The sequence below is a fragment of the Macrosteles quadrilineatus genome, unplaced genomic scaffold (genome assembly GCF_028750875.1).
Source record: "Macrosteles quadrilineatus isolate MER2022 unplaced genomic scaffold, UCM_ALF_1.0 Scaffold_103__1_contigs__length_361171, whole genome shotgun sequence".
NCBI classification, from domain to species: Eukaryota; Metazoa; Arthropoda; class Insecta; order Hemiptera; family Cicadellidae; genus Macrosteles; species Macrosteles quadrilineatus.
This window is the reverse complement of record NW_026542696.1, coordinates 213,374-240,957: the sequence shown is the minus strand read 5'-3', so window position 1 is coordinate 240,957 and position 27,584 is coordinate 213,374. Positions and strand designations below refer to the sequence as shown.

Sequence of the window (27,584 nt, the reverse complement as noted above, 5' to 3'; positions counted from 1 at the left end):
TTGAGCACAGTGCTAACTAATTATTTTTTGCTACATAAGCTGTAATGTGTTGGAACTACTATTCTTTGCTTAAAATTTCCTTGATGGATGGATATTTAACCAATTATGTAATAAATTGCCTAATTCTTTAAAAAAATTGTAAGTATTCAAAAACACTTAAAAAATCTAAATGTGATTAACTATTGTAAAGAGATAACCATTTTTACAGGATAAAAATAAATCAAACTATATAAAATTGGATTTATTTATGACAGTTACTACCCCCAATCTAAACTTTCTTCAAACAATTTAAGTTTTTTGTGTGCACCAGTCGTATTTTTACTCTCACTTGCTACTGCTGTTTCAAAAATGTTCTTCGTATCGTTTTTATTTTCTGATAACTTTCTTTTTCTTTTAAGGTGTGTTCCTACAGGCGTTCCTGAAAATAATTCAAAATGTAATCTTGACTGCAAAAGTTTAAGCTTTCAATTAGAAAAAGTGTTCACTGTAAATTTCAAGTTACAAAATTGATCCAAAGAATGGAATGAGTAGTTTAAGATCAAAATGGTAAAGGTTTGCGAGCGGCTCGATTTTCGAGCGAAGCCTACAAGCTCGAGAGATCGAGCACAATGCTGAAAAATCAAACTCAATCCAAGCTTTTATAATCGTGGTTGCAGGACACGTCTGCAATCAAAAACTCACTCTTTTGCCATGATTACAAATGACCACGATAACGTTTCATGTATCTGCGGGAAATGACGATGATGTTTACATAACCTCAGTAATGTCAAAGATTTTGCCGCTATCGCAAAGAATGTTGATTATTTCTACACCACAGTGGGAGATGTCTAAGCTTTTGCCACGATCGTAGAATACAATGATGGTTTACACAACCACAGGTGATGTCTAGGATTTTGCTGCTATCGCAGAGGATGAATATGTTTAAGCAACTGAGGAAGATGTTTACAATTTTACCGCGATTGCTGAAGACCATGATGTGTCCGTGACAGAAAGAGATGTTCAATATTTGGTCGTGATATCAGGAGATGATGATGATTTTTACGTGATGGAAGTGAGCGATGATGTTTCTGTGACCGCTAGTGATAAACAAGGTATTGCCTAAATCGAGGGAGATGATGACAATGTTTCTGTGGCCACGGGAGATGATAATGAGATTATCGCGATCACTGATTGTGACAACAGTGATAAATGGAAATCACACCAAATATATTAGATTTTTAAATATTTTTCTTCGTCATAAAATATTCACTTAGATATCTTTCAAAAAATAATTTTTATGCTAATATATTTCAATGTTCAGGATGTGGCATGGAGCACAAGGGCCCTAGGTTTTTAGGATTATTGTTGAGGTTAGCAGGCTTATCTGAATAGGAAAAGTCCAAACTAGCACAATAGACACACAACTTAACATTATATAACAAAACATTGCAATATTGCACTGTCATTGACAGAATTTTCAACTAAGGAAGAGATAGTTTTCTTTTTTTTTTTTTTTTTTTTTTTTATTTGTAAAATCTCAAAAATATTACAACATTTCATAAACAAAGCTTGCTGCAAAAGCCAGGAAAAATTGGCTTGTCTGCAGCTCATAGAGATAAACTTGTTCTAGATAACAATGTACTTTGTCCCTTGGTCAGTCTTCTCCATATTACACTCTGGTTTTCCTTGTTTCTTGTCAAGATCTGCTATTTGTTGTTTTGACTTATTCTCTACCTTTCTATATAAGACTAGCTTGCTTTAAAAACAACTTGAAACAATTATCTTAAATAAATAAAATATTACTTTAGGTCCAATATGGTGGCCAGTCTACATTAGATGGACTGGTCTATATTGGGTGGTCTACTCTATATATATGGATTCAAAGAAAACTCTCAGGGGCGGACTGGCCCGCCGGCCCACCGGCCGGTGGGCCGATACGCCTTCTCAACATTCCAATATTTGCGCCCTCGTTAAAGGAAAAATTCATAAAAATTTTTTAAAAATGAGATGAGACGTATTTTCAGAAATCAAGAGGAAAACTTAGAGTAAAAGTTTCAGCAGTGAATAGCAAAACATAAAGTCGGGTGTGAGACCTGAATAGACACTGTCGACCAGCGAGAGCAAATCAGCTCTTCTCTCTCGTACGTGTAGGCCTACTCCGAGTGGAAGGCACTTTACTCTGTGGTCTGAGCTACTTAAAAACAGCTGTCCTCTTCCCGCGTCATTTTACGCCGAACCCGAAAAAACTGCACTGCGACTGCATCCGACATCGTTCGGTTCGGTATTACGATGTCGTCTGTGGTAAACAACTAGTGAAGATAATTTAATATTATTTCATATTTGTTAAAATATTTATTTATTGCTCACACTATAACTATTTCACTTTAAGTCACATTTAATTTTTATCAATGTCTACTCAACTCTCTTGTAAAATGGCGTTTGCTGTGCATGTAATAAATAAATAAAGAGTGTGAGCTGCCAATTAAAATGTGTCTCTCTTTAGTGAGTGTCTGATTTGTGTCTCTGTGTCGAAAGCTTCAATTTATTTTTATATTCTTTACCTACACAGGAAACATGAACGAAAGTAATATTGTAGAATCACTACTTTTACAAAATTTAAATTAGATTTAGTGACAGTGTATTTGTTAACTTAACCATTACACAGTGAAGGTTTTTTAACAGTAAACAGTATTTTAATATGTGGCTACCGCCTATTAATGAATTATTTCAATATGCACTATGGCACAAATTTGGTCAACTTTCCTATTTTACTTACAGATAGCCAGCCCAAAATACCTTCGTAGTTCTCTCCAGGCTATGGCTTCCATTTCGTTTGTAGAAATAGGAAATAGGTTAGGTAGGCCTACTTTAGGGTTACAGTTTTGACTTAATGTAATGCTAAAACAGTTTAAGTCAATAAATTGGTTTTGTTCACAGTGAAAGCATATTGTTTGTGTTAAAAAAAAATTCATAGAAATCTAAAATATATAACTTCTGTTATTTACAGTGCCAAAAAATACAGCAGTTGCAGGTTCAGGTTGTAAACAGGAAGCACATGATTTATATTGTATGCATGCAGCCAAGTCATGCAAGGGAAAATAGTGATAATACACAAATATAATACGGTACGAAAAAACCTAAGAAAATCATTTGTATTTTTATTTTTGTTAGGATATTTACTGTCAGAATAGCGCCAAGTCGTGTGGGTAAATAGTCTAAATTTTGTAAACCAAACATTGACCAATAGTGTCAGTTATCAGATTTCTGATTTTCCACTGTTAATACCTCTAGATTGCCTAAAAATGCGAGTTTACAGGTATAATTTTTAAAAAATTTCCTGGGGGGGACCCCCGGACCCCCCTCTATACAGGGGGGTATTCCATACCCCCCAGGCCCCCCGGTTGGCGCCTTCGGGCTGGTCAAGGTTTACGCCCTAATAGAGTACCCAGTCCGCCCCTGAAAACTCTCTTCCTTAGTTCAAAATGCTTTCAGTGACAGTGAAATATTCTAATGTTTTGTGTATATAATGAATGTAAAGTTGGGTGTCTATTATGCTAGTTTGGACTCTTTCCAATTCAGGTAAGCCTCTTATCCTAACAAAAAATCCTAAAAACATTGCAATGTTTACTTCAAATAAAAAATAGTTTTAATATGTCAAGTTATTTATAGTTGGAAGTTATATTTGATATTTAAATATTTTCTTGAACCACACTAATATTCATAAACTTCCTCTTTTTGAATCAAATAAAACTGATTAATTGATAACATTTATTTTAAGCTTAGATCATATTTCATAATCCATTCATGAAAAATATTAATTAAATTAATCTAAGCTATAAACTGTATTTTTAAATAAAGTTAACTAAATTAGCATATAAAACGGTGTTACATAAAATTCATGTTATAAAAAAGCTCGGGCTCGGCTCAATCGATTGCTCAGGCCTGCATATCTCTACAAATAGTGTAATAGGACTAACTATTTCTTCCCTTACTTTCTAATACAAGTTTTGATCCGTCTCTAATCTGCTTTTAAAAAGCAGAGGGATGTAACAAAAAAACTGCATTAAAAATCTTAAGGAAAAAAACATTAGGTAACTGCTAACATTAACATTATGCTGTATTTATGATTACTTAGATCCTTGGATCCAGTTTATTCTCAGTATGAACAAAGAATTATAAAAAATTATCAATACATACCTTTGTCTTCAGCCTCTTCTGGTATGGGATCGACGCTTGGTCTTTTGATCGTCAGTCTGAAAGCACAAATTAATGTATCAATTTGAAAACAACATGTGAATTGTTGATTACTCGATGGTAAATGAATAATATTTTCAGCAAAAGTTATCCGTTAGGGTGGATATATAAATAAACATGAGGTAATTCTTTGGGCTAAGAAAACAATATATTGTATATAGGACACAAGAGTACTAAAGAAACCAAACTTACACTTACAACGATCAACTATTAAACTTGGCCTTTGGGTGAGTCCGTGTAAAAAGACTGCAACCTCACTTAGCCACAATCTTGTGCCCAAATGTCATTGTCTCCTAATTTTGTTTGTTACTATTACACTTTATTTAAGGGCTTTTGTTTTGATTAAATTTGACTATAGGTCGGCCGCTTAGAACGACCTGGGCAAAATTTTTAGCGCATGTTGGGGAGGTATGTTCCCCCTCTCCGCCAATGGCCGTTTTCACAATGCACGACACAACACCAACACGACACCGACACGACGCCGCCACGGTGTCGTGGGAGTTGGAATCCTGTGTTACCAAATACAATGATATAATAACATTTCATGATGCTCAAATATTGATGCGATTTAGGCTATACAATATTTTTGCAGGACCTATTTTTCTCAAGTTATGAAGAAAGTAATTGTTTACATTTTGATCAGCTGTATAATTTAATTGCTGTTAATATTTATAAAAGGTTGGGGGTGGGGCGGCAGCGGAGTGGGGGAAAAGCCTTAGTCTGTCTCACTCCCACAGCTCGGTATTTCTCTTCGCACCAATGCTACGAGGAGCACGCTTTCTAAGCGTGCGACCTATTACTATTCAGTTAACTTCGTTGTTTTAAAATTGTGATCTTCCATCTTCAGGTTTTTTTAATTGTATTTTTATGTCTTAGGTAATTTCTCACTAGATCTTGTGGATCTTGAAAAGTCATGTAAAATTGCTTTTACAAATCGCAATAGAAAATGTCTCCACCAATCTCTTAAATAACCTATAAATTTGGTTTGTTTGTGTACTAATCTTTTTTATCTTTTATGTACGTTCTCTCATTTAAGTATTTGATCAAATTCCAGATCCCAATATGTGTACTAATCGTGATGGAAAGTGTCCCCAATAATCTCTTAAAAACTCTAAAATACTAGTTTCCTGGCGACTCACTCTGCGCTCAGTTTCCGGCGGCTGCCCGTGGCTGGTGAGGACGCTTGTAACAGGTTGTGATGAGCGTAGTAGCTACGAACAGTGACGCCTGCAGGAGCAGCAGGTGCCAGAGAGTTCAGCACCTTCAACGCCTGCGACTTGTCACTGAGACTGCAGTAGGCGCTGCGACTGTTGATCCAGGAGACATATACACCACCTGTAGGAAAAAAACATTACTAGTAACTTGTAATAGCTGTGTGAATATAGCTGGATAGTGAAGTCGTTATGATGCTCGCCTAGCAGTCCAATACAATCCCGAGAAAATTTAGCAGCTTTCTTATGGTTTGAAACTGTACCCTGTCTTAATCAGTCACAGGCTATCATCTCATTCATTCGACATTCCTTCACTCATATACACACAGGCATCTCACACACCGTGTGTCTTCATTTTAGATATCTAATCTACCCCAATAACTTATTTTTTATATCCTCAGGATTAAACCCAATGACAATTTATGGTTGAAACCAAATATACGTAAACATACCTCGTCATACAATACTCAACATGTAAACTTGTAGTAGGCTATATTTTTAATGCTTTCAGTACCGATTATGAGTGAGTTAAAATAACATTGTCTTTAATGGTCCAAACATTGAATCAATTAAATGGCAATCTGCTGATTTAACACAGTAAGGAGAGATATAATATCTAGAAATTTAATTTTTATATCAGCATTAAAAAATCAACATGTTCAGGCAACATAGACTCGATCCAGCCACCGTTTATGATAGAAATGGTTACCATTTTGTAAATTAAAACATAAAGAGGTGGTATCTTAAGGTTTCAAATCGCTGTGACAACTAACACATCTTGTCTATATCACAGAGAAGTCAGCTAGTATTCACAGTAGACGTTTAGCACTTTCGAAGAGGTTAGATTCTAAATAGACAGTGATCATATTTGAAAATCCTCACCGTAAGGGCTGAACAGGTTGGATAAGTCTGTGAGTTTCCACTGCTCGGGAAATGTCACGTGGAATACTGCGTCTCTTTTTGGTTCAGCTGGAAACAAAATATAAATCAAAACTTGTGTGAAAGTTCCTTGGTGGTGTGCAAGCAAAGCCCTACTTGGCAGGAATTTTATTTTTTCTTGTGTTTATTCAAGTTGTTTATGAAGCAAAGGAACAATATTCTACAGTAAATGTGAAAATGATATGTTTCACAATGGTCAACTCAGATAATTCCATAAGGCTCAAATTGTTTACAGATTGTTGGTGTTTCAGTTCACTTATGCAACAACCACAAATTGTATGTACATGGTGATTACAAATTAAATAGACAAACTGTAATATTTAATTAAATACAAACTGTCTATTTCATTTGTAACCACCCTGTATTTTAATTTTATGAACTATGTCAAAAGTATTGCATCAACCTGTAGTCCTTGAAAACAAAGAACAAAAAATGTAATCTTTCTCATGTGGATATTCTTTGTAGCAGCTAGCTGGTATCTCAATTTCATCTAGCTAATGTGAGAAAGTTTAAATTTTGAGGCTTGCAGAAAAGACTTCTTCAGGAATTGGGTTTCGATTGAGCTGTCTTCTCATTTATTTACTCTCTGAAGAAGTCCCATACTAAGATAAAATATGATTGTAATGAGGTGATTACTTTACTACTGTACTTGTGTATTTATTATCCCTGGACTCAAATATCAACAGAGAAGTGGTCTTAACTTTATCCCTTTTCTAAAAATGCTCCTAAAATATAAACATTTACTTAAACTCGCCTGTAATGAAGATTTACCTTTTATTTCATTAAGTGATCTGTCATTAGCTTGATGATTAAAGTAGTTGGGTACTTAAAACAAACAAACGTAGGGTGGACTATAAAAATTAAAAATCTAGAATTTACATTTAAAGAGGTTGAGAACTCAAAACTTAAACGTTTAGTAGTTTAAAATTTTAAAAATGACAAAATGGGAACTTACGATCATCTTGTTCCAGGTCAATGAAGCAATCTGACACTTTCATCATGAACAGTCTGTAAACAAGGGAAAATAATTTAAACAGATTTATTATTTATATACCAGTACAATTCAGACTCTCATCTTTTCAACTTCCCAATGATCATGACAAATATGATGACGATGATGATCCCGTGGGTATCAATATTACGTGAGTTTCAGACCCAGATGAGTATTTATTATTTTATCATAAATAACACTGTTTTTACACAAGCTGGTGGAACAGATAACCATTAACACTAATGAAACAGATACTGTAAATAATTGTATTCTGAACTGCAAAAGACATCTTAAATACAGGAACAACATACAATTAATTCAGTTTCATATTGATATTTAAATAAATATTGACCATTAAGTTCTAATTAATCTAATATTCACGTTAATGTTAGTGTCAAGAGTTTCATTTATTTTAATGTCAGTTGTTTATAAAAAATTATCTTTTTTTAATTTAAAGTTTATCAGTCACATAGTCACATAATCATTTATGTTATTATGTCTGGATAAGTAGTAAATTATTACCTGTATTTTTAGCAACCTTGACCAGGTAACTAAACATACAAGTTTTGCGTTTATGTTTGGAGATTGAAGATTTGGGATCCGATTTTTTAAAGATTCGGTTTCGGTTTTGAGATTCAAAATTTCTGGTTTTGACCATCTGAGCTATGCTTGCAGAAATAGTTGCTGGTGATGGTTTTGTACCTTATAAAAGCCAATGGAGTCTAAATGGTTAAGGTAAATTCGTCAGCTTGAGTTATTATATCACAACGAACATTTAATGCATAAAAAACTCCATTTGAGGAGAAGGTAAAAAATAAACATTGCATATTTGCTGAGGATTAAAATATTTTTGAAATTACAACATGCCAGTTTAACACACCTGTTGATAACATCCTTGAGATGAGGAGCGTCTGCTGAGGGAAGTTTCATGTCAGACTTGTTTTTCTTGTGTCTCGCTGCATCAGAATCAAAATTATTCTTAAAATTGATTTTAAGGCAAACACTATTACCACTCAGCTGTCCAGCTACCTGAAAAGTTTGAAGCTGGCCAATTCTCTCAATGTGATGTCCACACAATGACAGTTCATAATATAAGAACGAGTAGAAGAATGATCATACAAATTTTGCAATCACTTTAAACGTTATTCACATACTATCCAAAATTTAAATTTACAAGAACTGTGAGTCAGATACAAGACCATAGCACTCACCTAAATAGTTGGAGAGAGCAATAGCAATGGTTCCAGTGATGTAGGCGTCAAAACCAGCTTCGTGTTCTTTCTGGTCCAGACGTGAATATGCGTGTTCTCCCTCTGGTTCTAATAAGAAGAAATTGATATAAGGACATAAAGAGACAAAAAGTTAGTATAACTGTGGTTCTGATAGGCTAAACCGCAATTTTAACATACAATTCAATATCCACTAAATTTTAGGCTAGTGTTTTCTGGTTAGATTGTGTTTCGGTGCCATGAAATCGCAAGAAAAGCAGAACATTTAGAACGGACAGTTCAGATAGTTTGTAAATCTGAGCAAAAGGATAAACAGTTGTCGTAATATTTGGAATAATATAATTAAAGCAACCCCACATTACGAAACCAAACCTCCAAAATTTAAGAAACAAACTAAACACACAAAATGTAAAACTTATACCTAGGAAGTATAACTAGCTACAAAAAAAAAATCAAGTTATACCTATCTAAAAAAAATGAAAATAAAGCTACTTCATATGCATTTCATTGTGACCTTAACTTAGTACAAATTTAACCAAGCAACCGTAAAAATATGCTGTGTTTGTAAGTTTGTAGCAATAGATGTATTTTTTTTCAAACCAAGGAAGTATTATTAAGAGTAGGTGTAATTAATTTTAGATACAGACTCGAGGAGTTCAAATTTTTACAACATTTTGACTATAATATTGTAGAAAAAATAAGTAGCATAGTAGCATGAGAATAACAGTTGTTAGGAGACAATAATAACTTGTTAAGAAAACCGATTTGGAATTATCAATCTTTTATTTTTGTAGCATGGACTTCTATTAATTCCTTTCATAGTGTCCACACCAGTGGCATTTAGTATGAAAGAATTACAAATAAAATATAAAAAAAAGCTGTTGAAATCCCCCAAGTTTTTTTAGATATTCCAAGGATCAAAAATCAAAATAGGTTCGTTTATTCTGAGATTGATACCTTAATAGTAAACATAGTTCTACGGTTAGTATATTAATCTCAAAGTAAATAATATTGTTGTCTTATCACCAAACCAAATCAGAGATAGAACTTTAATCACCTCACTGATTCGCTGGAAACAAAATGTCTCAGTCCAGAGAGAAGCCCGTTTTTACAATTGACTATGTTTATGTGGTTTCCACATCAGTTTCACAATGAGGATGTGGGTTTGGGTAATCTCAACTTATGGTTAGTGCCACACTCAAAGGGATGTTATGTGTCGTTATCTTGATCAAGTATAAAAGTGCAGTGTCCAAAACAGTGAAAGACTCAGATAGATTCAAAGTGATAAGGCATTCTACTATATTTATCGATAAGACGCTACTACTGCAGAAGATTTTGAAACATGACTTCATACACCTTTCAGCACCGTCAAAGTTTGGGAAGACCACAAACTTGCAGATGATCAAGCTGTTTTTGGGGAACACTGAACCTAAGGGGGATGTGGTGGATTACTTTGTGGGAACCAAAATTTGGGAAGAACAACATTTTGTGTTGAAACATATGTGTCAACATCCGACAATTTACTACAATTTGAAACCCAACGAACTGGTGGCCAGCCATCGAGACATTGTTGAGGGACTTAAAACATCAGTGAAACATTCTTTCCAAGAGCATTCGTATTTACTAAATTCCACTCGTTTTGGAAACACTTCAAAGATTAAGTTTCAAAAATACCTTGACTGTGAGGTAAAAGAATTTGAAACCGGTTTAAACTTTTTGTCCTCCCTCCTTCACTTTCACTACCAAAAGAACGTGACAATTTTGATAGATAATTTTGATTCTTATTTAACAAAAACGATATTTCAAGCAGACCTTGACCCTACTGTTGTTTCTGAGATACTGTTTAGAATTTTAGACAATACTGTGAATTTGAACACAAATGTGGAACGAACAATTATTTTTAATTCAATGTCTTACAAGTTAGGTTCACAATTTTCTGGTCCTTACAAGTTCAAAACATTCAAATTCATGGAGGATTGTGAATTTGCTCCTTTCTTTGGTTTTACACAAGTTGAAACCAGCGAACTTTTGGAAAGGTTTCATTTAAGTGGTGCAATTCACAACGTAACAAAGTGGTACGGAGGTTACAAGTCTTTACAAAATGGATGTGAAGTGTTGAACCCCTGGTCTGTGTTATCCTACATTAGACATAAAAGATTTGATGTCTACTGGATCACGAAAAAAACAAGAAATATACTATTTAGGTATTTGTTTCCACACTATGTAATGAGGGACTCTGTGATACCTAAACTTTTGAAAGGGGGCAACATTACAATTATGAGGATACAAACACTTACTCAATATGAGGTAGAAATGCTTAAAGAGTTCAACACCGAATCTAACACAGTTCCAGACAATGTCAAAGAGTATTACTTACTTCTACAATACTTTTTGGAAACCGGATACCTTTCTTTTATCTCAAAACATAGTAAAGTAATGCCCCAAACTAAAATCAAACTACCTAATAGAGAAATGAAAACAGTTTTTGAACTTATTCACCAACGACTGACTGCTTCATACGATGATTATTATTCAGAATAAGTAATTTTGAAATGTAAATATAAATGCCTTTTTATAAAATAGTAAACTTTTTATAAAATATCCACGTGTTATTAATTTACATTTAAACCAGCCCTTTCAACATTTCAACAGTACTTTATGGTTTACAGTAGATAGGTATGGTCTGTTAGTTTAATTGCTATAGTGATTAATTGTGAGTATAACTGGATCATTTTCAATACACGTATGTTTGTATTAAAAGTACAACCAACTTCTTGTTTGTTTGCTTTATTACATAATGTTCAATAAACTATCACAGACCACTTGGCCAAAAATATTTTTGTGTGTACGGTAGCATATTTATTGAACTATTTATTGTTATAAGATTTGTTATAAGTAACACTTTCCAAACCCTTAATCTTGTTACTACCTTCTAAATATCCTTTTGGTTAAAGGAAAACTCTAGAAAAGAGGATCCAAAGAAAGCCAAAAAACCAGGTAGTGGACTTGAGTAAAAGACACAGTAATTTACAAAGTCCACCACCTGACTTTCTACAGTCCCCATCATAGAAGAAGGTCCACAAAATACTCCAATACAAACGGCTGTGATTTTGACAACTCCATTATATTTTATCTCTAATTAATATTTGTTATGACTTAAGTTTAATTCGACTCACCAACAGTCAACAGCGTAAATGGAGGCTCGCTGACAGTGGTCAACAAATGTGAGAGAACACTTGACGGAACTTTATCACACAGAGGTCTAGTGGCGCACATGAACTTTGTATCTAGAATGCTGCGAACATTGGTACGGTTAAAAAATATAGCATTGAAAACACAGCTGAATTTATCTTTTATAATAATCATCAAAAATATTATTTCTATAAGAAATTGGCTATATAGCTTGTACGGCTAAAATATGAAAACTAAAATTAACTTCCCAAATGTCGTCTTGGATGATGATGTTATTTTGTCAAAATTTTCAATTTTTGACAAGATATATGAGGTCATAATTCGGGACAGAAAGTCTTGTGCCGCACCCGTCTGGCTGCCATGTAGAACCGACGCACATGACACCACAGGTAATCCTTAGTTAATATTGTAAACGGTTGTTGTCCGTATCTCCTTGTTCATCTTCAGTGAGAAAGTCATCAATCCGTAAAGAATTAGCCACAATCATTCACTATTGCACAACACTTAAGTCATATAACACACTAAAGCACACAAATAACAAAAAACCGTGCATGACAGGAACGACGCAGCCCGAGGAAACACAAAGGCCTTCTTAATACAGCAAAAAGAAAAACAAGATCCTTTGTCGAAAGCTCAGCTCATATCGAGGCAATAATTTTGTTGTGATGAGTATACTGGTTGCGTGCCGCTTGGGAGCGCCAGCGATGACGAGATAACCCGTCACCTCATTGAACATGTTAACTGGCAATTGGGGTTATCAGACCTAGTTTTGGTCCTGTGAGGGACGATTTGAGAGGGTATGTACTAGTAGAACTTAAAAGCAAAAAATATAGTGTTTACTGTTTACATTGATAGATTTTCTCATGCTTAACAACAAATTGTGATAATGTATACAAATTATTAGATGATGTAAAATTCAAATCATGACAAACCCATAGCCACTAGTTTGTAACATTTGTTAACTGTCTTTTCTTCTCATTGTGTTGAGTCAGCAGCAGACTTCTTTACAATAGAATATCTATATAATTAATACGCTACACGAAAGTTTGTCGGTTGAACTCCTCAGCCATTTCTTAACCGATTTTATCCATTGACGTCTCATTGGAAAGAGCGTGTCGAGTAGATTTGCAAACTGGCCTTACATTTTTGAAAAAGTCCCTTGGGCTCTGCCCCAGTGGCTTTGAAAGTTCCCATGTTATCCTTATGAAGAACATAATTGTTTACATTTTGATCAGCTGTATAATTTTATTGCTGTTATTTACTTTTTAATTCAATGAAACACATTGAGTACATTTATTTACTATTTGAGCTTGTGTAAACATAACCCCCAAAACGGATCGTTTTAGTATGGTTGTATCTTAAATTTGTGTATTTATCGTTGTTTTGTGTCGCTATGATGGATTGTGTTAGCATGATTGTAACTTAAATGTGTGCATTTATCGTTGTTTTGTGTAGCTATAATTTGTTTATTATTTGTTGTTTATTCCAAATGTCTCTGACGCAACGACAACGAAACATAGACAGGAAGCGCAATCGTGATAACGACCGCAGCTACAGAACAGTGGCAAAGGCTTAACTCATCACAGTCTGAACCTGAACCTGGACACTATTAGGTTACAAATGCGCCCTACTACCCCAAAACGACTTTTTGTTCTCAATTGGCCCTCTATTAATGGCCTGTGTTGCCTGGACAGCGAGACATTTTGAGAAGGAGAGAACCGTCCGGAATGCTTTAGGTGGGTCCGCGGAATTGGCTAACTCTGGAACTCGCTAACCCCATGTTAAACGCCCTATCTTAAAATTTGGTTGATGAGAGGAACTCGCTAACTTGTTCGGTTTCGGAATTGGCTAACTCCGGAACCCGCTAACCCGCTGTAGAGCCGGGTTAGTGACTTCCGTACTAGGACAGAATTCGCTAACTCGGTCCCTCGGCGGAACTCGCTAACTTCCAATCAGAAGCCTCGTGCGCCGGCCAATAGGAGCAAAGCACGAAGATTGTTGGCCAATGTTACCGAAAGTGTAGTACCTACGATCGTATCGGTACCATAATGTCGTATCCAATGAATAATTCGCAGTACGAGCAATGTGGTTGATGTCAAATAAAATTATATTGAAAATAGACTATGTTTATTATTATTGTTATGATTATTATTAGCGTGGAAAATGCATTATTATATTCTTATTTCAATGGTTGTTTACTCGTTTGTAAAAATATATTTCGTTTGGTTCTATTGTTGATGAAATATTTATTTTCATAGGCCGTAATTTGCTCCTTTTTTCAAATAAATTGCATTAAACATGTGAAATTGTGTAATAAAATTATCGAATTCGTATTTTGTAGACTGGGTTTGTAACCTTGAAGGCTTGTCCTTGATAGGCTAGAATATGACTCTTTAAGATTATACTTGTTATCACCACGATTACTAGAAAAATACCGGTATGGATCATAAACATAAACAAATGACGTTTTTGGCCCGAAGATAAAAATTATTTAACATTGCTTAGATGGAACTGCCAAAACATATGTTCAATACTGTTAGTACAGGATTCGGGCCAACAGCATCATTTGTTTTTCTTTATGATCCATACCGGTATTTTTCTAGTATTCGTGGTTATCACTATTCTGTATGATTATTACCGAAAGAATTTCGAGTCGTAATGGTAATACAAAAATAAAATAGGCTCGGTATTTGTATAGGTAGATGACATACCTAGTAACATTAATATTAATAATTGAAATCTGAAACGTGGAACAATTTATGACAATATTTCGTCTTTATTTTAGCCTAACAAAGGAATTTAAATGTTGCTACATTATTTATGTTGCTGGGAAAATGTAACATAATTCATTTACTTACATAAATTGAATCAGTATTAGGCCTATTATAATAGTGTCTGCTGTTCAAAACAACCAAGAATTAGCCACTGTAAAAATATTATTGACTGATATTAATACTGAATTTATTATAATAAACTTTGTCTATTATACACGGTGTCAATAAACTTAAATTTATGATATAAATAATAAGTACCTAGCGTAGATTAATTTTGTTGTCCATATAAATGTTTCTGAATGATTTTACATAATACTTTTAACACTTTTATAACTATTTCATTTTTTGATTTTGATGGAAGATTCTATTTTTATAAAGAAATAATTTACTGTTAAATAAAGATGCATGACTCATTTAAAATTTGTCAGATTTTATTAAGTGATACATACAATTAAAACCAAACATCCACTGAGTAATTTGACACAAGAAAGAACTTGGTGACATATTAGCAACCCGAGATATACATCTTTTAATAAAAACTTGTTTCTACAAAGTTAAATTTAATATTGTGTTAGGGTTTGTAGCTGGTCTATAACACGTCCGATTTTAATGATCAATAGCTCAAATGAAAACACTTTTATCACTTCAATGGCTTATGAAGCAATTTTGCCCAGGTCAAATCATAATTTTACTAGACGATTAACAAACTTATCTTTGTCACCGTGCTGTATTTTTTATTTGAGGATTATTGGCTATGGGAACATCATTACCGAAATGATACGTCAGTACGACATCGGCATCGGAGGTCTAGTGGATAGCGTGTCGGGCTGATAATCTGAAGGTGCAGGGTTCGCATCCCGCTGGTAGTACTAACTTTTTGGCCTCGCAAACTAACAACACGTCTCCTCATTTTTCTGTCATCTACCTCTTCTAATGTACATTATTCATTAAAATACCAAGATCATTTTATAAATTGTGTTTCTAGTTTAATGTGTTGAAATGCATTGTATATTTATTTAATTTTACTAGTGTTTTACCATTATTTATATGCATTAGGTTCTCACATTATTGGGGTAGCGGATTTTTATCCCCCTGGAATTTTACCCCCTGGGCAAACGTGACGTCACAAACCAGGGGGTAAAGTCCGGCCGCGAACTTTTGAGTTTCGCGACATCAGCTCGATGGATTAAACGCGGAATTAAACATATATTTTCACGGTTGTGAGTTTAATCAGAACACATCAAATTATAAAAACCTAGAATGTACGGCCCGGATTTTTACCCCCCGGAATTTTACCCCCGGAATTTTACCCCCCGGAATTTTACCCCCGGAATTTTACCCCCGGAATTTTACCCCCCGGAATTTTACCCCCCGGAATTTTACCCCCTGGCCAGATATAAATTAGTGAGAATGATTAATTATCGTCATTCAGTTTTAATTTAATGGTAAACATTTTATTATTAATTCCTATCTTAATTTATATGTAACATTAACTAATCGAACAGGGTTTTAATATTAATTTTGAGATTCGAGTGTCAGGATTCGATCTTTGAAGCCAACTGTTGGTTAATATGATCAAAATAAAACAGCGAATTATGTTTACTTAGTTGAGATTACAAAATAAATAAATAAAGATAGGCTACTAAATAATGAAATGTTTACAATTAATTAAAAACAGAAATAAGAAAATCAATCATTCAATTTCTAAAACCAGCCAGGGGGTAAAATTCCGGGGGGTAAAATTCCGGGGGTAAAATTCCGGGGGTAAAAATCCGGCCCGTTCATCTTCAGTTGCCTAAACGCTAGTTATATGGACAGGGGGTAAAATTCCGGTTTTTATCGCTAATCTAATTAATCACGCTCTGACTATTTTCATTAGACTTCCAAATCCGCGGGGGTAAAATTCCGGCCGCGAACAAACTTTTGGCCACTCAGGTTACTACGTCATAGTGACGTCAGCTTTGCCCAGGGGGTAAAATTCCAGGGGGATAAAATTCCGGCGACCCACATTATTGTTTTTGAAACGTCACAATTTATTTGACAAACATAAAATGGAAGCATATCAAAGAATCGGCTGATAGCTTCAAGGTCAATGGGTAAAACTTTGCGTTAGTTATTATTTTAAACATTACAGTTTTTATTACTGAACGAAGAGGTTAATGACAGCCTAATATTATTGAGCAATAATACTGTAGTTGTAACTTATTTTGACTATGCGAAAAGCAAATTAATAATCACAATAATGTACATTATACAGTATTAGGACTATTATGAGGTTTTATGATCTTTTATGGACAAAATCCTTTCGTCAAGGGGGAGATGACCCCAAACCCCACGCCTTGCCTACGCCACTGCAGCAGAATATTTAAGACGGTTGTAGAGAAAATTTGATCTATAATAAATGTAATCAGATGATGTTGTGATAGTTGTACTAGATGATTGAGTACTAGATAAAGTCGAACACCTGCTTAACATAACTAGGTGGCGTTCGCAGAGGCATCCACAAAATTGAGCGGAGTCATCAAGGGTTCATATTATATTGTTTTTATCATACTGCAGTAAAATCGGTCGTTTTTAATGCATGCGTTGCGGGTCTAAAGAAGAATTTTTACTCTTTAGGAAGTAAAAATAGTTTTTAGCCTCAATGGAGTAAAAATCAGCTGTTGTCAACTCAGTTGTAAATTTATATTGTAAACGATTGCATGTATCGAAATATGTATCAATTCGTGCTTCGTATTTCGTATTCATTTTAACCTACAGTCTACAGTCTCTTCTTATAGCATTTTCGCATTGCAGATACATTAATCCATTCCCACACTCAACACTGCTCACCTTTACTACTTCCTTCACCACTTCCTACGTCTTGGGGCCTGTTTCCTTCCCTTCTCATAGCATTTTAGGATTGAAGGTACATTAATGTAACTGCCACAGATGGTTCTCACAATATGATCATGCTTTACTACTTCCTATGCCACTTCCTACATCGTGGACCTGTTTTCATCACTTTTCATAGCATTTTAGTATTTTAGATACGTTAATCTAATTGCCAAAAACATTGCCCACACTCCACACTGCTAGCCTTTACTACTTATTTCGCCATTTTCTATGTCGTGGGCATGCTTTCATCCCTTCTCATAGCATTTCAGCATTGCAGATACATTAATCTAACTGCTACAAACGGTTTCCAGTTCCCTCACTCCACACTGCTCACATTACTACTTCCTTCATCACTTTCCTACGTCACGGACCTGTTCCCCTCCCTTTTCATAGCATTTTAGGATTGTAGATACTTCAATCTAATCGTTGAAACCCATTTGGGGAAGATTTGTTTTTCATAATTTGATTTCATATAAATAGATAGGCATACTTTTGTAAACAACTTGTAAAGTAAACATTTTTGCGACATTTATAAACCCACTTTAAACCACATTAAAACTTACTCAAAGAATAGCGACGGCTACTATGTATTAAAAAAGAATAAACAGTTGACATCTACAAAAGTGAAACACTAAACTAAAATAACTTTGACTTTACCTTCCTTAAATTTATCCTCCTTCCAACACCAAATCATGTAACATTATTAATAATAAATTAAACAAATCTTAGGATTAGGCTACTAGCTTTTTGCATGTAGGCCTAGGTTTACATTGCTTTAGTTTTCAATTGCCTAGGTTTACAATTATTCTATTAACTGTTATGAAACGTATGTGATATTTTTACACATAGGTTTGACGACTCAACAACGAACCTTTAATTTGAAGAATTACTTATAAAACACAGTTAAAGGCTTTATTAGACAAGGGTCAATTACATCACGATTAAATTTTGTATCCGTGTTTGAGAGTTCACTTATATTTACAATCTCTTCGTAGTTTAAATGGTAGGCCTACTATTCTCAATAATTTTCATGTTCTGCTATTTTCCTACAACACTGGTATTCATTTTAGATATAAATAATACGAGGTGTTAGCCCGTCCTACGTACGGGAATTCAGTAGTCAGTTAAAACCGTGTACAATTCAGATCAGCTAGTTTACACATATATAGACAGTTTCTTGCAGTTTTAATGTGAAAAATCATCTTGTAAACAAATGTTGTGTGACCAAATATGTTTCTATTCCATCATAGGCCTATACGATATGCATAGTTGAAATAAAAGTGATATTTTCACGTTTGGGGGCGCTGATATAGGCACCCCAAACGTAAACACAACTGAACACAATTTCATAAAAGGAAGGTTTGTCTAATTGCAGTATCCTAGGTCAATGTTGACGTTGTGTTCAATCTATGTCATCCATCTGTTTATCTTTGTATAAAACCCGGCTGAGGTTATGGTGGTAATTTAAAATCGTGATTCCTGATTATTCTTGATCTTCTTTTTATGACATCAATATTTCCAGGCCTAATCCAAACAAAGTTAAGGCAGACAAACATTAAATGTAAACAGAAAGCTACCATGAAGAATTAAAACATGTAAACATTGTTATTTTTCTAATCTTTCCTTGAAAAGTGGAGCAGAAAAGAAATTTGCATTCATCCATTTTTATTAAGACTCGTGTACAGAGCCTCGATTTGTACTGTGGTTTAATTAATTTTGGTCTAAACTATTTTAAACTGTGGTCTAATTATCTCTACTAATCTTACTTATTGCCAATAATCAATGACAAAATAAGAGTAAATAAAATAACCTCGTAGTTCCATAGTTTTTATTTAACCAGCTGTTAAAACAAATTATATTGATCTAAAACAAATCGAAGATTGCTTTAAAAAATAATTTGAACATCCTAGTATTTTACTATGTATATTTAATTAATCTGTCATCCTCTTACCGAAGAATTGAACGTATCAATGTAGCAATACACATAGTATAAATAAGTCAACCCTAAGTATGTCTTTACATTTTTATCCAAATGCTGAATTTGTGATACAAAAGCTGAATGTTTACAGCTGTTATGTTTAAGCAAATTATTTTATGCCAAAATCTAGTTTAGAATCTTAGCGTCGGCTGCTAGACTTAAAAAAAATTAAAACTTAATTTCTAAAAAACTGGGACCCTAAACTAAAGTTATGGCTTCGACATTCCCTAGTTCTCAAAATTATCTTTCTTTCAACACAAAAATCATGAAAATCCGTCGAGTGGTTGATTCAGAATCGTGAAATAAAAAAACACTGTTTCGTTTTAATATTATAGATAACACAATTCATTGGACGTTGAACAGCAAAATACAAAACCATAACCTGAATTTATGTGGCATTCCCAGTTTCAAGAACAAAGAATTAATTACGTTGGTTTACCTTAAGATTGCCATTTTCTTGGATAAAACTTAAAATATAACTCTACAATTATCAAGAAACAATCACAAGGTGAACCAGCATAATAAATAACTGCTTAATGATGTAATAATTGTATTTTAATTGCTTTGGGCTACGTAGCTATTATATTCCCCCTAATGGATTTGATAATAAAAACCAATACCGTAACAATTATCTTTATATTGACACTGACGTTTTGAATTACGGAAGGGTACGACTATTTCGTCGTGCAAGGTTGGCAACGCTCCATGAAGTGGGCGCGGCCGGGTTAGCGACTTCCAGAGTTAGCGAATTCCGCCGCGGGACAAAATCGAGTTAGCGGGTTCCGGAGTTAGCCAATTCCTGACTGGGACGGTAAGCCAGTTCCAGAGTTAGCCAGTTCCGAAACACGACTGAGTTAGCGAGTTCCAGAGTTAGCCAATTCCTACGTCTCCTTTAGGTTTATCAATAACGAAGATAAACAGGATCTGAGTTACACAACGGTAATATTTGAGTTGATATTTTAAGCTCATTGTAAATATGACTGTTATTCAATCTTAAATAACTCCTGTAATACTTTGTTATTGCTCGAATTCGAGCAACATGTACACTAGTTTTTAATATTCCTCTTAAAACAAACTAGAGTGGATGATTTAAACACTGTTGTAGAATTCACCTTGCAAATATCAAGTCCTATCTACTAAACTCCCTTCGGGCTGCAGGATCCAGACCGGAACACTTTACCATAACTTCAGCTTAGCCGAGTGTCTTTTGCCCTGATAGGTCACATTCTTCAACATAATGAATCACAGAGATCACCCAGGCAACCCTTATCTCGCTTTGTACAAAGGCCTTCTTTAATATAAGAAGCTACTGACTCTGATTTGTCATTTCCATTCATAACACTCACAACGGAATCTGGAGCAAACCCCCTCGGTCCTCACCATTGAGATTGCCGTTCTCTGTCCATCAAATCGCCTGCTTTCAAAGAAAGTGTGATTAGCATCATCGTCCCCCTCCGACAATAAGAGAAACACGATGAACTGACCTTACTTTCCCCATCACCTGAAGGTACTTTTTGCAGTAGGCGAGACTTGTCAGGAACTGTCCCAAAGAAATATCGATCGCCAGCTCGAGTCTGTGGCTCATCTCATCATCCATTTATTGACCAAATCATCATTTGATCAATTGAATCAGAGCCAACTACAAAGTCCTCGACATGATGACAGCAGCTACCCTACTCAATGGTCGTAGTTCTATGAATATACTCACTATGGGAAGACACTATGGAGAATCTCCTTAAATTCCAGATAGCTGTCTGGCAGTGGCTCACAGAATCTGTGGATCATATGGCAGAGGTCTAGCAGCATGTTGTGGCCCACTATCAGCTTGCGCTGCGAACAGAGAAAGGTTAATCAAAGTAATTGTTGTGATTCAAGTAGAATAAATAAATAAGGGGTGTATGAATAGTGATTTTTGTGGTTGAAACCAAGAGATCAAATCTGAGTCTAAGACTAACACACAAGCATTAATTTATCCATGTTTTGCCTCCTGGATTGATAAAGATTAATAATGATAATAGGTTAAATACCTTATTTACGTCTTCAATCCAAAGTAGTCTTTTATGATTACTATAGTTTCGGGGCTAACAGCTCCATTGTCAAATCTTCTTGTCTTTGTTAAATTACTGTGAATAGCATTGGTCATATTGAAGATCACATGTAGACATACACTCACACTCGAAACATTAATATATACAAGTGACATTGAAAATTTGTATTTTGGCCGGCATAAAACAAAAATGATTAACGTAGTAGTTGTACGGACCGGTACACTGACTGACTGATTCATGTTATCCGATACCCTGGAGACGTTGACCTTGGCTTTGGGGGAGGGGGGAGATCAGCTGTTTGTCACTATTTCTATTGTTCAATGATTCAATGCGATCGAACAGAATGTTGGAGTTGAAAGTTAGTTTTTCATTTAACGCATCATTTGGCGATTTTTTGAAAGCTTTATAAATTTCGTAGCTTTCTAGGACGTTCATCACAGGGCCTTTATTACATTTATGTAAAATTTCTAATCCTCCATTGGAACTTTTTATGGAATGGTTTTCTTTTTGCAGGTGTTCGGCAATCTTAGAACGCTGTGAATGCAATTTAGGTTTAGGGAGATGTTCGTTAAACCTTGGTCTAAAGGATCGACCTGTTTGTCCTATGTACATACTAGGGCAATCATTGCAATTTATTTTATAGACACCCAAGTCGTCCAAGTTGTTATTGATATTATTACGCCGATACGTGTTTAAATGATGTTCTATCTTATTTGAGGTTTTGCATGCCAGGGTGATATTTTGTTTCCTAAGTTCATTTTTAATAGTGAAGTGGAGGACATTGCCATATTCAATTGATACGAACTTTTGACCAGACTTGTCAGATTCTAGTTTAACGGTTCTGGATTTCTGTTTACTGATTAGTTTATCTATGATAGTACTTGGATAACCATTTTTCACTGCAATATGTTTTAAAATGAAATATTTGTTGTCATAGTCGTCTTTTGTTAAAGGAACCCTCAATAGTCGGTTTACAAAACTATTGTAGGCAGCCATTTTGTGGGATTGAGGATGGTTAGAAGTGATGTGTATCGTATGATCAGTTGCCGTGGGTTTCCTGTAAATTTTGTATTTGAAGCTGTTATTGTCTTTTAATAATGTAAAATCTAAGAAATTAATAGAATCGTTCTGTTCGATCTCCAATGTGAATTTGAGGCTGTGGGAAATACTGTTGAGATAATTGTTGAATTAAATTGTCTTGCATTACCGTTGAAAAGTACAGGGTGGGCAATGAAAGCGCCCCAATTTATAAACAGTACAAACTCAAAAATATTCACCCTATGGATATAAATAGCACACCAAAACACAGCTTATCTTTTGCCATTTTAACTTAACAAAGTCATTTTTCCATTTCTTGAGAACAAAATCCTACAAGTTACTTCATTGTCCTACTTGACATTCCTTTTTAGCCACTTGAAACTCCATCAAATACTCCTCCAGCACTTCTTAAGGAATCACTTTAGTTTTTGGACTATCCTTAGCTTCGGTTCAAGCAAAAATGTCGGGTGACTTTGAAAAACCTAGAACGTCAAGTAGCTTATTAGAACAACCCCCCCCCCCCTCCCTCCCAAAAAAATTAGCCAACGTAAAACTTTAAACAACAAAAGCTTCCTGGCAAATCTCTTCTTACTTTGAGTTACTGGGACTCATATTCTTTTAACATTTGCTGGTGTACAAAGAGTTTTGCGGCACCCACCGATTATTTTTTTTTTATTTTTTTTTTAAAGCGATTATCCTAAATAATTTTACCCAGTTCAACATTGTTTTCCAATCTGGAACGGCGCAATGTTGACCAAGGATGGAATACGGTCCAAACAATCTCTGGGGTTTTGCACAAGAACCACTATTTTATAAATAGGTTTCCACATCAAAATCTCAGTGTTGATAGCCTCAGGCATAATATTTACTAAAATGGCATAGTTTAATTGATGTTTTAAGCACAGCTGATCATTCATTGTTGCAACAATTAACATGTGACATGTAAAACAAATTGTAGCGTTCTCATTGCCTCACCCTGTACAATTGTGTCGTCCACATACCTTTTGTAAAACAATATCTTGTTGGCAAATTTGTTGTTGTTAGAAAATATATGTTCATTTTCAAAGTGGTTCAAATATATCTCAGAAAGAATACTTGATAAGGGTGAACCCATGGCCAAACCGTCATTCTGTAGAAAGTATTTATTATCAAAGGTGAAATAGTTCTGCTCTAGGACCATCTTAGAAGGGTTATTATTTCATTTATGGCTTCAGGGCTAAGTTCTGAATCATTTAATAAATTATTCATGGTTATGTCAAGGGTTTCTGGAATCGGGACATTTGTATATAAATTAATAATGTCGAACGAAGCAATGGTGTGTCTACATTTTCTAACAACAACAAATTTGCCAACAAGATATTGTTTTACAAAAGGTATTTGGACAACACAATTGTACTTTTCAACGGTAATGCAAGACAACTTAATTTATTCAACAATTATCTCAACAGTATTTCCCACAGTTTAAAAATGAACTTAGGAAACAAAATAAAAATATCACCCTGGCATGCAAAACCTCAAATAAGATAGAACATCATTTAAACACGTATCGGCGTAATAATATCAATAACAACTTGGACGATACGGGTGTCTATAAAATAAATTGCAATGATTGCCCTAGTATGTACATAGGACAATAAGGTCGATCCTTTAGACAAAGGTTTAAAGAACATCTCCCTAAACCTAAATTGCATTCACAGCGTTCTAAGATTGCCGAACACCTGCAGAAAGAAAACCATTCCATAAAAAGTTCCAATGGAGGATTAAAAATTTTACATAAATGTAATAAAGGCCCTGTGATGGAACGTCCTAGAAAGCTACGAAATTTATAAAGCTTTCAAAAAATCGCCAAATGATGTGTTAAATGAAAAACTAACTTTCAACTCCAACTTTCTGTTCGATCGCATTGAATCATTGAACAATAGAAATAGTGACAAACAGCTGATCTCCCCCCTCCCCCAAAGCCAAGGTCAACGTCTCCAGGGTATCGCATAACATGAATCAGTCAGTCAATGTACCGGTCCGTACAACCACTACTTTAATCATTTTTGTTTAGGCCAGCCAAAATACAAATTTTCAATGTCACTTGTATATATTAATGTTTCGAGTGTGAGTGTATGTCTATGTGATCTTCAACTATGACCAATGCTATTCACTGTAATTTAACAAAGACAAGAAGATTTGACAATGGAGCTGTTAGCCCCGAAACTATAGTAATCATAAAAGACTACTTTGGATTGAAGACGTAAATAAGGTATTTAACCTATTATCATTATTACAAGCATTAAATATTTAGAAGTCAATATTTTTATTTCTTGTTGTTCAAACTAACATGTTTGTACACCTCAAATCCTATATTGAAAGTGTAAAGGCAAGACTTGAAAAAGATAGAAAACCCCAGCTAAGATGAAGAGAAAAATTATATTAAACTCAAACTCAAAGCCAAGGCTTTTGAAAAACTTTTGAGAAGAAGATCTTAAATCAGTTTGTCCAAATGTAGATGTAGCTTAAGGATATTTGCAAGCACAGCTATATCAAACTGCTCACCAGAAATGTCGTTTTCATGCCTTGAAATGGCAACATATTATTTAAGAAGTCGATCTTCTGAAGAAAGACTTCTTTAACTAGCAGTCTTGAATATTGAAGGAGAACTAACTGCTAAACTCCTTGGTCTAGTTCAGTTATTGATTCGTTTTCAAGGTTTAAATCAAGGAGAAAAGTGTGAACTAACTACTTAACTCATGCAAAATTGTATGTTATTCTTTAAAGTAGGATCTGTCATGGATATATAATGTTTATAATACTTTTCACTGAACACTTTAAGTCAGATCCTTTTACTTTTTTATACTTACTTTTTTGTTTTGAATCATTTAGCTTTAAAATAAAACAGTTTTGTAAATAAATAAATTTAATGATTGTATATCTGAATAAGAGTTTTCAATGAAAAGCGTTAGGCTATAAGAACCCTTGTACAGACGTTCTTGTCGACCGTTTACGCACCGCAAAACGCAATTATGACTCTTCTGATTGGATACAACAACGTTGCATTCCATGTATGCAAAACAGAATCGCGTTTTGCATGAAAACGGCAAAACAAAAACGTCTGTAATCAAGGGTTCAATCAAAATGTTATTAGATTTGTTGATGCAGCATGCAATTGCTGATTACTTTTCTACAAAAACAGCTGGCAGGGCATGTGGGGTAATCTTAGTGTGGTTGGTCAACGCGCTGATGAGGGAGGGGGAGGCTGATAGTTAAATACGTCCCTGGCTTAAACCACTGGTTAAAGACTTAACGATATTCTATCTCATCTAGGAATAGGCCTAATTTGAGTAATCAACAATAGGATCAGTCCATGTTCAGACCATAGGAATTTCACTGTTATTGTAACATTCTGGCTTTGAAACATGTTCACAGTACTAGTAATTTAAAAACAATAGATATCCATACTCCTGAGATTAACTACTTACTGATTGTGATATGAGTTTGATGACAGTGGAGAACCCTACAGCGTCATCTATGCTTGCCTCTTCTTCCTCCATCTTCTTTTTCTCCTCTTCGGCTTTCTGTTCCTCTGTCAATGGGTGTTTCACCACCATAACTCCGTTCTTGGTCTCCACGTGCATCTCATCAGTAGAGTATCGCTTGTGGATCTCTTGATAGACCAGTTTACGGATAAATGCCGTCGTCTGCGGCAAAACCAACTCTTGCCCCCCTTGTTTGGTGGATAGAAAGTCCACTATGAGGTTTCTGAAAAAGAAAATGTTTTATATTTTTACTTTCAGCCTGTTTGGAACTTCAGCAAAGCCCAATTACTGAGCTAAGTCTAAATGTAAACTTTATTGCAAGGATAACGGAAATGCTGCTAAAATAGAGTAAAAAAGCTAGGCCTACATAAAAGAATAGGTCATTTTATAGTCTTCAAGGTCTTATTATTGGATGATGCATTGGCGGGATCTTATTACGATAAAATATAAATCACTGTGACAGATAACGGGATAACGTAAAATAAAGCCAATAGCTGGATTTCATGAGTAGGGTTTATAATATTTGCTTAACCTATTGACACAGGAATATTCTTTTATTTCTCTATTATTTATTTTTTTAGGTTATGTTATGACGTTTTATGTCTGTTATCATTTAAGTATTTCAACACAATATGTTTTTCTTTATGATTCTGGGTTTTCACCAATTAAATGGAATGGAAGGAATTATCTTTCTTTTCTATTTAATTTATTCCACTGTATTATAATTGAATAGCCTACTAAATATTAGCCAACTGGATATGAGTTCAACAAATAATCCTGCAAAATTAGCCTGCTCTAATACACCAATTCATGGATATTCTCCTTATCTTATCCCAATAAAGAATAGATATGTTCCTAACTCAGATAAACTATCTTAACACGTTCGCTGCTGAGCACTAGATGCCGGGACGGCGCCAGTTGCTGAACTAACGCTCGGCCGCTGCGTGACATTGCCACCGATACACTGAATTACAATAAAAACAACAGTAGTTATACTGGATGGCAATGTTCTGCAATAAAACTGGCTTTGGATATAGTACTAAGTGATTCTGATAGATAGCAGCACTACCCAGGTTACAGTCGTTAAAGTAGTATCGCTATCTAGCAGGAAAGAGGTAAAACAAAGCCCTGTTCCAAACGACCCTGGTGGTGATTTGGAAAAACTATATTTTTTATTGTCAGAAAAGTACGTCCCCACGAGCTGCAAAGAAATATAGAACGCTTGTGACGTGCTGGCTTATCCATAGCAACGTTAAACAACAATGAACGGTGACGTTCTGGAACGTTCTTAGCTCCTGGCGCCGTGGCCCGGCTGACGTTCCGGAACGTCCGTAGCAGCGAACGTGTTAACAAAAAAACTTAACCAATATTTTCTCCTAGTAGGCCTATCAGCTTTTGTTTAGTGACTATAATTATCAATGAAATACAAGATAACTAGACATGACAGTTATTTTAAACCTTTTTTCTTTTAGATTGGACCTAGATTCAAATTCCACATGAACATTTTAAAATTAAATAGGCTAACCTAGGATCAAATTGTGTAGGCCTAT

At 34.8% G+C, this 27,584-nt stretch overlaps 1 protein-coding gene across 1 annotated transcript in view; it reads right to left on the bottom strand.

The window, feature by feature from the left end:
- Positions 1 to 240: 240 nt before the first annotated feature.
- LOC128982077 (poly(A)-specific ribonuclease PARN-like) overlaps positions 241 to 27,584 on the bottom strand; it is a 32,063-nt gene continuing 4,719 nt past the window's right edge. Inside the window, exons 5-14 of the mRNA XM_054401119.1 lie at positions 25,978 to 26,257; positions 21,133 to 21,254; positions 11,780 to 11,898; positions 8,586 to 8,693; positions 8,255 to 8,330; positions 7,339 to 7,391; positions 6,327 to 6,413; positions 5,373 to 5,568; positions 4,177 to 4,232; positions 241 to 418 (exon numbers count right to left, since the gene is read on the bottom strand). Coding sequence (XP_054257094.1) covers positions 258 to 418; positions 4,177 to 4,232; positions 5,373 to 5,568; positions 6,327 to 6,413; positions 7,339 to 7,391; positions 8,255 to 8,330; positions 8,586 to 8,693; positions 11,780 to 11,898; positions 21,133 to 21,254; positions 25,978 to 26,257 — 1,258 coding nt within the window. The 3' untranslated portion in view covers positions 241 to 257. The remainder of the gene's footprint in view (positions 419 to 4,176; positions 4,233 to 5,372; positions 5,569 to 6,326; positions 6,414 to 7,338; positions 7,392 to 8,254; positions 8,331 to 8,585; positions 8,694 to 11,779; positions 11,899 to 21,132; positions 21,255 to 25,977; positions 26,258 to 27,584) is intronic.